The following is a 13,280-nucleotide window of genomic DNA, read 5'->3' on the forward strand; positions in this document are numbered from 1 at the left end:
TCCTCCAAACACCCTAAGGTCCTGAAGACGCCTGCCTGAGAAAGGCCGCAACCTGCGGACCAGACTGGGGCCTCGTGGGAGGGAAGTGCCCCGCGCTGTTCCCCCCCCCCCCCACCAGGGCTCTAGACCAGCCACTTCGGTCATGAGCCTCGCTGTCACTCTGGGTACCCATGGCTCATAGCCATGTAACAGTCAACAGTACGACGACAGCCCCACGTGCCGCCAAAAGCCAAAACGGCCTGTCCCTGGAGCAGGTGCTGGAGGAGTGGCCCCAGCCTGCCCGGCCCCTCGGGGGACCAGCCCGGGACCGATGCTGCAGGAGGAGCAGAGTGGTGCCGTCAGGTCCAGCCAGAAGCGACATGGAGGGGCAGGTGTGGACCAGAGCGGTGACAAGCCGTGCCCACGGACAGAGCCTGTCCCGCCAAGACCCCAGATGGATGTTAACACGCATGCAGAACACGTTAATCCCGGGCCACGCACACGGCAGAACCTCCATGCAGGCCCCATCGTCGGGGAGGCCCGAAGCAGGCGGCATGTGCAGACCGCACCCACCGTCCTCTAGGACCAGGGCATTTGTGGAAAGGAGGGAGCTAGAGCATCGGGGGAACCCCAGCTGCGGGGCTAGAGCCGAGCCTGGGGGGGGGGGGCTGCAGCAGTGGCTCCAGGTGAGGCCTGTGGCCGGCCCGCCTGCGCCTTCCCCTTCTCGCATCTCAGACCCCGCGCAGGCCTTCCGCGGGGGCGCGCCCTCCGGGTCCGTACCTGCTACTATCTGTTTGATTTCGGCTGCTCATCCCATGGAGAGGCGCACGGAAGAAAGGCAGAGTAGGAAACCATGAGAATTGTCTTTTCAGAAAGAAAAAAAATCGAAAGGATCAAACAGGTTTAGGTAACAAAGGATAAGCACTGGCATCCGTGAGCACAAGGAGACAAACCAGACAGGAAACACCACACAGGAAGCCCCCAGGGCTGCCCCCGGACCCCAGAAAACCTCCAGGGCCTCCTGGCTCAGGCCCCTGGCTTCCCAGGGGCTCAGCAGGCAGCCCCAAGCCCAGTGCTCTGGGCCGGCTGTCTCCCCCCCCCACCGCAGGACCCTCTGGGGGGTCGCTGGGGGGCGCCGTGGGGTGCGTGCCACACACGACGGCCCCAGGGCAGCGCCACCGAGATCCACACGCCCGGACCCGGGGGGGCTCAGGGAGAAACGCCCTTGCACGGCTCACGGGGCCCCTCCACAGACAGACTCGGTGTCCCGGGAGGCGGGTGGGGGGTGGAGAGGGGCTCTAACCAGGGAGCAGGTGTGCAGAGGCCCCTTGGTCACCAGTGAAACGAGGACAGGAGATCACCAGCCAGGAAGGCTGCCACCAGCCACACTACAGAGGCAGCACCCAATGGGGTGAGGTCACGAGGAGAGGGTTCGCCCCAAAACAGACACGAAGGTCCAAAGTAGGATTAACCGCTGGAGACAAAAGTTCGCGACAAGCTTTTGTTTCCAGACGGTGCTGGGTGTTCGCTGCAGATGGGCACAAACGTCCCCCTAAGCGAAGGGTGACGACACACGGGGGCCGAGGGGAGGCGGGTGGCACCTGTCCTCCCACCTGGGCCGCCGGGAAGGCAGCTCCTAGCTCTAAGCAGCGCCGGGGGGCACAGACACCCCCAGCCGGGGAGCTGACCAGCACGCGTGCTGGAACAGTGGCACGGTCGCCCTGAGAGGGCCACACTTGTGAGCGGAAAACCCTGTGACAGGACGACAGAAGCTTTTTTAAAGGAAGAAAGAGACACAGACTACCTGGGGCGGGGGTACCCAGAGGATGCTGCTCGGGGGAAGAGCGGTTACTTCGGGTCTTTCCTCACTAGGAAGCCAGCAAGTACAGAGCCGGGGGTGGGGTGCTCCAACAGCCCTGCTGGGAGGACAGGCACCTGCACCTCCCCGCCTCCCCCATCATCGCTGTGGGTCTGGAAGGAAGGGGCAGAGGGCTCCGGGCCCCAGGGAGGATGCAGCAAGAAAGCGAAGGCCTTACCCTCCAGCTTGCTGCCGGCGTGGCCTCCGGCCTGGCCCTCCGCATCCCTCTGCTCCCGAGGCTCTGCCTGCGGCCCGGCCTCGGGGGCCAGCTTCACCGGGAGGGCGGCCTTCCCACCTGCACACACGGAGATGCGGGAGGTTTGCAGAAAGCTCAGGAGGAAGCGGTGGGTGGGGCGGGTGGGGGCAGAAGGCGGGAGAGGGACGCGAGGGGGGAGAGGCTTCCGAAAACCACCCTCCGCGCCACCCCTCCCTCCGTCAGCAGTTTGTATCCGCCCTGATGACTGCCGGCCACGTAACGAAAACACATTTAACGATCTCGCGGGCTCGTGGCAGCGAGCCAGCGTTAACCACCTTCGCCAACTAACATGTGAGAGCCGGCCCGGCCGCGCCGCACAGCCCTGAATGGCGCGGTACCTGTCAAGCGCCACCCCCCCCCCCCCGAGGGCCCAGACGCACGGACAGCGCGCCGCCTGACACTCAGGTCCAGCAAGCAACTGCGTGACAGACAGCCCGGGAGCTGTCACATCACCAGACTCCGGCCTTCCCCAGCAGCTGGGGAAGGGGCCGCTGCTCTCACGCGTCCGCATGCTGACCTGGGGAGCCGAGCGGGAGTGCGGGCAGGAGGCGGCTACCGAATCCTCGCCCCCGCCCGCCCGGCCTCTCCTGGGCCCCCACACCGGAGGATCCTCTTAGGGAGAGCAGTTTGCCAAGACAAGCGCAGCTGACACCCACCGGGCTCACTCTGGTCCGCCAGCTTGCCCGCGGCGCCTGCGGCCCGGCCCGGCAGTGGGACCCCACCGGCTCTCTCCGCCGCACCAGCTGCTGGGGCATCCTGCCCCCTGGGTGGCACCGCCTGGGGCCCTGGCTGCAGACCCCTGTCGCCTGGCCCCTGGTCCTCCTTCGCGGGCTCGATGGCTGGCTGACCATTTCCTTCCGGAACCTTCCAGGGATCTTCAGGGAGACGCCCTGCTACCTCTAAGACCTGGTCCTGTCTGGGTCTCTCTCTTTCCGAATCTGGCAGAGGCAGTGCCATCTGAGCCTTGCCCCCTGGAGCCTTTTCCTCCACGTGCTTGGACGGGCGCTCATCCTCTGCTGGCTCTTCTCGGTCTTCACCTTCGTCCACTACCACCTTGTCATGAGGGACAGGGGGCTCGTGGCGGTGGGCCTCGCCCATTGGGACTGCCACACCTGGAGGGAGACAGACATGTCTCGGAGCAAGCAGGTTAGGGTGGCCCGGCTCTCCTTCCCAGGAGCGTGAGCTGAGTCCCAGCGCCCAACAGTAAGACACAGGCTGGCAAGTGCCACCTCCCACAGACCGGACTTTTGCCTGAGCACAGACGCTACTTGTAGGGAATTAAAACAGGGGCAGCTGCAAGCCAGCTGGCGGGGGCGGGGCCCCCATCTGAGTCGCATCGGAGTCACGGAAGGAAGGAGGCAGAAAGGACCAGAACTTAGGCAGGCCCCTCCCCGCCCGCCGCCCGCCCACCGCCCACCGCCCACCGCCCGCCGCCCGCCAGCCCACCTTGGCCGGGTCGGTCCAGCTGTGCCTCCTCCTGCTTCTCCTTGGCACCTTCTCTCTGGGGCACGTTCACGGGGCCCTTAATCTGGGCCTGTTCCACCTCATCTTTCTCATTGGGCAGCTTCGGCTTATCCCGGCCGTCCTCGGCCGCGTCCACGACTGGATTCGGGCCTGCAAGCAGAGCTCCGCTCACTGCGCAGTTTCCACACGGCCCCGCCGCCCCCCGGCACAGGGACTGGGCGGTTGTCCCTAGATTGTAATCACGTTTCCTAGCCGGATGGCAGAGCCTAAGCAGTTATTTTTTTCCTGCTCAATCATTAACAGCTAAGTAGCACAGAAAACTGTCATTTTTCATGTGTATTCATAACAAAAATATGTCAAAATGCAATTGACACCTAACTGGGTGCAAAAGAGCAAGGCGCTGCGGAATACCGGCCGTCACCACCAGAGGGCAGCACGAACCCGCGGTTTGCTGCAGGACGGGGAGGCAGCCTGGGGCGGGCATCGGCCCAGGGTCCCCCCCTCTCTGGGACAACCAGCCTGCCACACCTCAACCTCCCCCCCCCCCGCGCCCCCGCTCCAGGCTGGTATGGGGGGTGGCGCTGGGAGGTGCTCGGGGAGGGAACGCCGCTGGGAACGCCGATGGGTGATGCTATGAGCCTCTTACTGCCAACAGCGAAGACGGGCAGCAGCGAAGACGGCCACGGGCAGAGCCTGCAAAAGACGCCTCCCCCGCCCCCAAGCGCCACGCCTGTCCACACCTGTCCCACACAGCCGTCCTGTGCAACAGCTCACCCGCACGGCAACCGGGGGCCCCGCAGGACCGAAACAGAGCCTGTTAGGAAGTGGTCACCATTAAAAAATTGGCAAATGGGGCAGAAACTAAACATCCTGCGAAAAGAAACTTTAAAAATCCATCATTTTACCCTAGAGGTTGGAAGCACACTCTTATTCCCCGTCACAGGACACGAGCTGCCCAGAGAAGGGCTGACTACTGTCCTCCATGGGCAGCAGGGCTGCTGGCTGGAGACGAGGCTAGGGCGGGGGGGTGGTGTCATGGTGTCCTGTTCAGACAGGGCCCTGCTGGTCCCAAAGGAGAGGAAATTATTATGCAAGTCGACTGGACCTACGAGCCCGGGGCGGTGCCCTCACTCATGTGGACGCCAGGTGGCAGCTGGGGGACAGCGCCCTCACCAGACCAGTGCAGGGACGGGGCCCTGCCAGGTGGCGGGCTTGGAGGCAGACTCTGGACTCTACAGTTGAACCAAGGGGCTGATAACAGTAAGCGGGTGAGCATCGCTCGAGCAGATGAAAACACCCTGGTCTCTGTCACACAACTCACCCCTTCCCAGAGGCCCTGTGCTAAACAGGAGTCACCATAAATCAAGGCGTCTATCTCGTGGATCACAAAGTTAAGGAAAAGGGTTGTTAGGGGCCCCGGGGTAGCTCAATCAGTTAAGCGTCTGCCTGTGGCTCGGGTCATGGTCCCAGGGTCCTGGGATCGAGTCCCACATCAGGCTCCCTGCTCAGCGGGGAGTCTGCTTCTCCCTCTGCCTGCTCCTCTCCCTGCTCCTGCTCTCTCTCTGATGAACAAACAAAATCTTTAAAAAAGAAAGAAAAAGGGCCGGAAGAGAAAGGAAAAACACAAGAAAAGAAAACAAGCTGCTAACCCATCACAAAACCAAGTCACCTACGTGTGGTCCTGTCTCAGCAGGGACCGAGGCAAATCCCCCACGAGAACAGGGGCGGCCTGATGGGCTGGGCTGCGGGGACCCCCGTATGGGCGGCAGGACGGCAGGGACCTGGGGCGGCGAGGAGTCTCCCGCCAGGGCCCTCGGACAGAGCTGCGGGGGCACCCGGCTTCACAGCAAGGCCAAGGCACCTTGGGGCTCCCGCACGCCCAGCCGCTGGCACCTGGCCTCCAGCCTCCAGCATCCCGGTCCACAGCAACGACCAGCATGCCCTGGGCGGGAACCGGGCTCTTGGCTGCAGACAGTGGTGATGCCTCCCGGCGTAGCGAACCAAACGCAACCCCCAGAACGAGCGACTGAGGAGCCGACCACGCCCAGCGGGCAGCTAGGGCCACGCAGACGGCACACGGCCTGGGAGCGGGTGGGCACCTCGATGTCCCCAGCAGTCAGCGGCCACCTTGCTCACCTTCAGGGTCATCGCCGGGTCCCAGCAACCACAGATGACCCAGGAAAGACCCAAGACAGTCCCGGGTGCCTCACTCTGCCAGGCAGTGGGAGACCGTGCCTGGGGCAGGTCTGGCTTTCAGAGGAACCAGGCCACATGGTGACAAGGGACCTGCTCACTCCCCTGATGGAGCGAGAGGCTGGAAGTGCCCCGAGACAGGCCGACGGACAGTTCCCCACCGGGCTCTCCTTTCCAGGGCCCGGCGTGGGAATCAAGGCCTCGATCCCAGCTCCACAGGACAGACCCCGTGCTCTGGGCTGTCTTTGGAATTGGGGATGCGGCGGCGGGGGGTGGGGGTTCACAACCTCTACACCAAGGACGTCTGTGCTCGAGCACCTGGGCTAGAGGTGCCTGCTGTGGGCGGCCGGCATCGAGCAGCCTCTCTCTGGGGACCCAGGGCTTAGTTAAGTCAGCAAGAACCAAACAAAGGGACCGCTCCTATCACACCTGAGCCCACAGATGGATCCGGGTCACCCGGAGAAACCCCGATTCAGGAGACACGTGGCACCCCAGGGCCTTGCACTTGTAAGGCAAGAGCCGAGAGCCAGGCCCGGCACTTAAGAGACTTTCCTGACCCTCAAGGTGGCCATGAGAGCGGGTCGGGGAGTGCTGCTCTGCTGGGCGCGGCTGGCACGGGCAGGCTCGACCGCTGTGTCCTCGCCTCTTTCCGAGCGCGCAGGAGTCACCGTGGCTCCCCGGACCCGAGCGTCCCAGCCAAGGGGCCACGGTGGCCGAGCCTCACTCCTCACGGTCCCCTAGAAATGGCAGGGCTCCCCACGGGCAGCGGGCAGAGGCAGGCGAGCCACTCCCCGAGGGCCTCCGAGGGCAGGCTGGGGTTACTCAGGGCTGCACACGGGAGACAGCAGCCTCCCTGCCCCAGGCTGCCGTGTGGCTGAGCTGGCAAAGTCACCTGGGAGGGCCCGAGTAACACGCAGTGGGGTCAGATGCCACAGCACAGAGGCCAATGAAAGTCCCTGTCAGCAGAGACTGGGAGGGCTGTGGCGGGACCGAGCTGCCCCAGCTGAGGAGACAGAGCAGAGCACGCTGGGCCCCCGTCCCTCACACGCGGCCTGGCATCTGTTGCAGAGTGTGCACACGTTCCCGCCCGCGTGCAGGGCGAGTCCTCGGGAGAGCGAGTACAGGGCAGGGACCCTGCGGTGAGCTCTCACGCAGGCCTGTGCTCACCCTCCGCCACCGGCATCGACAGTCGCCGCCGAGCTGCTGCCCCCAACCTTTAGCCTGCACCGGCCCGACCAGAGCCCCCATCCTGGTCCTCGGGTGTTTCTCCCCACAGAGCAGAACCCACACCCCTGCAGGGTGGCCAAGGGGGAGCGCACGCACCAGGGGTGCTCTGACACTATGACACGGGGTGAGGACATGGGGTGGGGATGCTGCGGGGAAAGGAGGAGAAGGGACGGGGCCGCGTTCAGAGGAGGGAGCCAAGCATGTTCTAGAACCCGACCTGACCCACCAGGCCCTGTGGGGCGCTCTCAGATAGGAGAGAAATGGTCTAATTAGCCTTTTTAACAGAGAATTGCCTCACAGGGCCCAGCAACCTCTTTTCCTCCACACTTGGCGCTGCTCACCACCCCAGCAAGCACATGTCCCGGGCCCCGCTCTCCAAGAGTGCCAGGCCACGGGTCCCAGCCCCGTGTCCCCAGCAGGGCAGGATTGCCACCGTCTGCCCCGGGGCCGGCTCGGGGGTCTAAGGAAACCTGCACCGTTCTGATCTCTGCACCACCAGAGAGACCAGTAAAACCTCACTCCAGGTTGACGGGCCGAAGTCTGACAGGCGCGCACACGGCGCAGGCCCCAGCAGCCCCGGCTCTGCTTCAACGAGGCAACCCATCAATTATGGGGGACGCCAGGGGCGAGAAAAGCGGAGAATGCGCTAAAAACAAACGGCATGTGGTTCTGAGGGGGCCATGTGTTTTGTTATGGGCTCGTGGAAGCAATGGAAACCAGATGTGGCCGCGGTGGGCTCCAGGTGAGCTCGCGGCCCGGCTCTGCGACAGGCTGCAGCTGCTGGCACAGGTCGCGGGCCGCAGACCTCGGGTGCGTCGTGCCGGGGGGGACGGGCAGCCCGGAGCCAACCAATGCCAGGAAACCCACGGCCGGCCGAGCCGGGATTAGCGGCACCCGGGTCCACCTCGGGCATCCACGAAGCACACAAGGCCAAGACGCCCGGCGGTGAGGGACCCCGCAGGGGCAGGTGCAGGCCACCCGTGTCCCTCTCCAAGGGGACTTCCATCCTAACTGCCAAATCCATGCAACTTGGCGTGGGACACTCAGGTGGCTTCTGACCCTTCTGATCTGTTTCTCTGGGGAACCCCACCATTCCCCAGGGCCCTCTCTGCAGGGACCCCAAAAGGGGAATCTTTCTGCCAGCCCATCCTCCCAAGAAGACAAAAGAGAGCACGGCCTGCTCCTCCGAGCCCCAGGAGAGACTGTGCCCCCCAGGGGAGGCTGTGGGGGGCCATGGACACCAGCTAGGGGCTTTCTAAGCCCGGAGACAGAGAGCAACAAATCTAAGGGCCACATGCCTTCCACTGCTGGCAGGCCTGGGCGCCAAGGACCTAGAGAGAGTTGAACTCAACTCTCTTGCCAGGCTTTCGGGACCTTTTGTCAATCAGGGTAGGCGGGGAGACCGGGCTCCTACTAGGGCAGGCGCTCCTTAGCCATCACCATCAAAAGGCACCCCAAACCCATGGGCAAACAGCACTGCTCCCCCCGAGGGGCCTCTCCCAGAAGGGCAGGCGGGGCGGCAGCCGGGCAGAGCGCAGTCCGCCGTGGGGGTCTATTTGCGGGGGAGGGGATCAGACACACACGGACACACCGTCAGTGGGAGTGCCCAAAACCCAACCGTCGTCAAGCAGAAGTCCCCCGAATGAAGCACGCAAGCCCGATGCTACTCAGAGCTGCTGGGGGGTGAGGGGTGAGGAAGCCCTCCCCGCACCCCTCCCATCTCTGCCCGGGACAGCCAGAGGCTCCAAGACAACTCTCCTCTCCCAACCGACTCGGCACACGATGGAGCCCCTTCTGTAGCCCAGAAAGCCGCGCTCAGAAGCCACCCCGCACCCTGACGAGCACGGCCACGGGCGGGCCGCGGAGCCACACGGCAGCAGGCCCTCGGAGCTGGCCCGCAGCTGTAGAAGGCCGCGTGGGCCGCCCCTCCCCACGGGCCGGAGGGCCAGCAGCAAGGGGCGGGCATCGCACAAAGCCATGGGGCGTCGCTGACCCTGTCCAAGCAAAACCCGGCTTGAACCCTCATCCCCAAACCAGAGCAAGCAAACCTGACAACACGCACACACCTGCTTACCCGGCAGCGCGCCGAGCGGCGGGCTCTGAGCTCTCCGTCCTGCTGTCCCGCACAGGCAGGCGGCCGTTCCCGGCCCTACTCGACCAGCCAAACAGGACGAGGGTGGGCGAGACAGCCGGGAAGTACCGCTCACGCGCTGTGACCCTGAGGTGGCGCTGCGGGGGCGCCCCGGGAAAGCCGCGGGGCTGGGGTGTGTGCATACCTGGACGTTGCGTACCTGGGAGCCGAGCCGCCTCCGCCTTTACGATGCCCTCGGCCTCTTCAAGCCGGCCGGCCGGGGCTTCCTCGGCCAAGTCCACGGGGGCGTCCTCGCTCATGGACAGGGTAGTGTGTGTGCCAACCACCAGGATGCCCAGGCCAACCCAGAACACCAGCTGGACGAGACAAAGACCCAAGGGTCAAAGGGGTCGGGCGGTCCCTGCACCCCTGCCCCGCGCAGGGGAGGAAGGGGCAGGAGGGCACAGCACACAGCGGGAGGCCGTGGTCCTGCTGGCCTGCCTGCCCCCCACGCTGGCCGCTAGGAGATGGGGGTCCCTAACCAGCCAACGTGACCGAATCATCAGCCCAACCTGCCAGAGCCAGGCCGGCCCCGGAGACAGGGGCAGGCTCTCTCGTGCCCACCGGCCAGGCCTCCTGGAGAGCAGGGCCTGGACCTGCCTGTACCTGTGGCTGCCGAGGTCGGGCTGCCTGATGGCTCTACCCGGAAGAGCAAGAATCTTAGGGCAGTGCCCTCCCCTAAGGGGGCACTTCGGCCTCCTGCGTCTCACCCGACAGCTGTGCACGGGGCCCAGGGTGCAGTCGGTCTGCCTGCCATGTCGTCCCACACGGGCCACGCCTGGAGCCACTGGCACAGATGGGGAGGCGGCTCCCCACCCGCCTTGGGCAGCGGGTTCCCAGCGGGGCTGCCCCGTGAGTCGTGCTGCCCATGCCGTCGCCTGCGGAGGGTCCTCGCCCCTGAGCCCGTCCCTCCCGTGAGGGAGCCGGGCACGTCACAAACGCAACCCTCAGAGATTTGGGAGGATCAAGCCTGCCCCGCGTGACGCCGTCCCCTCCCGCAGTGCCTCCGTGAAGACACGCACACGCTGGCCGGACGCGCTCGGTTATCTCTGCGGCTATTTCTGCCCCGCCCGCGCCCGGCCTGCCAGGCTGTCCGCAGGGAGCAGGGACGCCGGGTCCCGTGGAGTCTGCAGGACGTCCCCCTGCCAGGCCACCCGCCCCAAGAGCCAGGGACACCTGCCACTCCCCGCATGCAGTCTCAGAGCCAGGATTCAAACCTTTTCCCCAAAGTCACGTTGACTTTAAAATGGACCAGTTCAAAAACACCAGCACGAGCCATCCCTGGGTCAAACCAGCTGGAGAAGGCGCGCTCCTCAGAGGAACAGCCTCCACTCACAAAGGCGGGCGAGGCCGGGGGACAAAGCCTCCAGGACACGTCCATCTCTGCACAGCCGCTCCGCAAACACTGCGCTGCCCCGGTGCTCGCAGAGGCCAAGGACAGACCGTTCTCCCGAGGCCGGCCACACGCGAGGGAGGCCCTGGGGTGCGCCCCCAGCCTGCCATGGCTGGCGCAACAGGGCTACCCAAGGTTCGCACGAGATCTGGGAAGCCAAAGCGGCATCTGCAGACTCCATAATGCACAGCACGGGGTCGAGAGCTCCTGACCGTGACCATGCCCGCCCCCAGGGTTTTCCTACAAGCTTGAGCACGCTCAGCGTTAGCATAGGACATCTCCTTCCCTGGAAGGGAAGATTCGTGGGGCAAGGATGGTGTCCAGAAGTGACCGAGGTCGTTTTAAAGGTTAAAAGAAAAAGACACTGCAAATCCCCTGCATTTCATACTTCCCCAACCAACAGCAGAAATGACCTTGAGACAAGAGAAGTTCTTCTCCTAACTCGGAGCCCACGGCACCAACAGGACAATGACCACCAGTGGGTAAGAGCCCCCAGCGTGAGCCACTCTGCCGCTCCAGCAGCCGCTCGGGCAGGAGACCACTCTAGAGCAGCCCGAGGCCGGCGCCCGCCTGGGGCCACCCCGAAAGGATGGGGACACAAAGCAGGAGGTGTCCCGTCCAGTCGGTCGCTATACTATTTTCCTACCACAGTGCTGAGCATCCCCATGGGAGACTGGAACGGCAACATTTCCCTCATGACTCGGAATTATTTCTTTTTTCTTTTAACCCTGGGCTTCCTGGGCTAAAAGCAAAAACATCACACGCAGAATAAAAAAACATTAACTCCTTCAATACTGGAAGACAGCGAGCTTCCTGAAAAAGACCAAGAGTGCGTTAACATAAGGCTGATTTAGAAAGAAGGGCCTGCATGGAGTCTGGAAATTCCAGAAAAGAAACCAGCTCTACTAGGCCGCACACACAACTGCCCTTGCCACCCGCCCGGACCTCCCATGCCGCCTCTTGTGGCGTGTGCCCTCCAGCTCCAGGCCTGCTCCCGCACCCGGCCGACAGCCCCCATGCCCCCTTTGCTGAGACCCTACTGTCTCCCAACACACCAGGCTCACCAGGCTGCTCTGGGCTCTGCAGGGCACCCACCAGCTGACCACGGGCCAGCGCGTGGGCAGCCTGCAGGCCAGGCAGAGCCTCGGGAACCGGTCACTCACCCCAGCTCGCCACCCTCATCGCTCCTCTGAAGAAACACCACGGGCCCATGAAACCCCCAGGCAGGGAAGCCAAAGCCACTCCGGCTGGAGGGCAGCCGTGAGATTCATGCCACACAGACTGACAGCTGGGACACAGTGGGCTACAGTCTACGGGGCAATGGCTCACGCGGCGGCCAGGCTGCCATCTCCCGGCAAGCACGGGGTGGAAGCAAGTCAGCCAGAGCCAGGCCAGGGGAGAGGGCACAGGGGCCGTCCAGTCCCCAGGGGCAGCTGTAACAGCTCTATGCTGACCACAGGCACAGACCTGAGTTCTATGAGGCCCCAGGATCTCGTGACCGGCGAGAGCTCCCAGGGGCCCCCTGCCGCCATTGAAGTGTGGGAGGCTGGCTGCGGGATGTGTGCCAAAAGGAATCATCGCGGGTTCTCTGAAGTCCCGAATAAGGGATGCTGCCCCTGGAGAAGGGGCCGAGGTCTGTGCCATCCAGGCCGGCCACGGACAGACGATTGGGAGCTCCCTTGGAGCCTGCCTGGGGTGCAGGGGTGCCACAGCCTCAGGACGGGGGCAGGGGGTCAGCTGGGCCTGGAGCTCAACCTCACCTCCGGCACCCCAAGCCCAGCCCCTTCTGGGTCCAGCTCCGCATGAGTCCAACAGGATGAGGGTGGCGAGCGAGCGTGTCCAGTGTGCCAACCTTGACTACACAGCCCCCCAGCAGGGCCACCAGGAGGAGAAACACAGCACACTCCGAGGGCTTAGCCCAGGCTTGGCAAAACCCGGGCCTTGGCCTGGGGGCCACAAGTACCATGGTGTCCCAGAGAACCCCTCAAGCCACAACCTGCATGTAGCCTCCAGATCTGCTGAGGTTCCCGACTCAAAAACAAAAAAGCACCCACGGGGCGAGGAAGCGCTCACGCTCGCTTCTTACACGGGAGCCTGTCTGAACACCACACAGGTTCAAGTTCTGCGCCTCTTGATGAAACACACCTGGAGGCAGGGGCTCTGGCCGCCATGCAACCACATGCCCCGATTCGGGTCTCCAGGTCAGGGTGCACCCCACCCCCAGCCCCCAGGTCCCAGCTGGAAGGCCTTGGGCGCCGGGCCCCGGTGGAGGTCGGACAGCGACCGGTGTGCGGCTCACTGTCTCCAAGTCTCGGTCTCATGTGTTCACCTACAGCCTTCTGGGAGCACAGCACAGGCCTGTGACCTGGGCAGCCCCCGCTCTCTCCTTGGGGCCCCGCCGGCAGCTCCTGCTCCCCCTGCTGGCTTCCAGGCCGCGGCATGTCAATTCCCAACACCTCCATCCAGGTCCAGACCGGAGAGACCGTCCAATTTCTCAGATTCTCGAGGTAAAGAATGAACTCGTGACGGCAGAGAAAGTTCCTTTTTGACTCACTAAGGGCTCACTGTGTGTCACAGGCCTCACTCCACCCACAAGGATGCTTCTCAGGACATTCCTCCTTTTGAGACTTTCTGCTGCCCAGTCCCGACACGTCCATCACCCACGCACCCTGTCCGGCGCTTCTCTAGGCCTGTGTCCAGGGAGCCCTCGGGTGAGCCGGGGAGAGCGGACCCTGGGCCTGGCACCGGGTTCACATTTTCCACGGGAGCAGCAGCCAGA

The 13,280-nt window shown here is 64.2% G+C and overlaps 1 protein-coding gene across 2 annotated transcripts in view; it reads right to left on the reverse strand.

The window, feature by feature from the left end:
• SLC38A10 (solute carrier family 38 member 10) overlaps window positions 1-13,280 on the reverse strand; it is a 40,566-nt gene that overhangs the window by 2,926 nt on the left and 24,360 nt on the right. The window contains exons 11-14 of one of the 2 annotated variants that reach the window (XM_080827586.1): window positions 9,269-9,425; window positions 3,540-3,707; window positions 2,750-3,205; window positions 2,016-2,132 (exon numbers count right to left, since the gene is read on the reverse strand). In XM_080827586.1, coding sequence (XP_080683712.1) covers window positions 2,016-2,132; window positions 2,750-3,205; window positions 3,540-3,707; window positions 9,269-9,425 — 898 coding nt within the window. Of the gene's footprint in view, window positions 1-2,015; window positions 2,133-2,749; window positions 3,206-3,539; window positions 3,708-9,253; window positions 9,426-13,280 lie in introns of both variants that reach the window. The other variant, XM_080827585.1, reaches the window with a different exon arrangement.

The sequence above is a fragment of the Martes martes genome (assembly GCF_963455335.1).
Source record: "Martes martes genome assembly, chromosome: 16".
Classification (NCBI taxonomy): Eukaryota; Metazoa; Chordata; class Mammalia; order Carnivora; family Mustelidae; genus Martes; species Martes martes.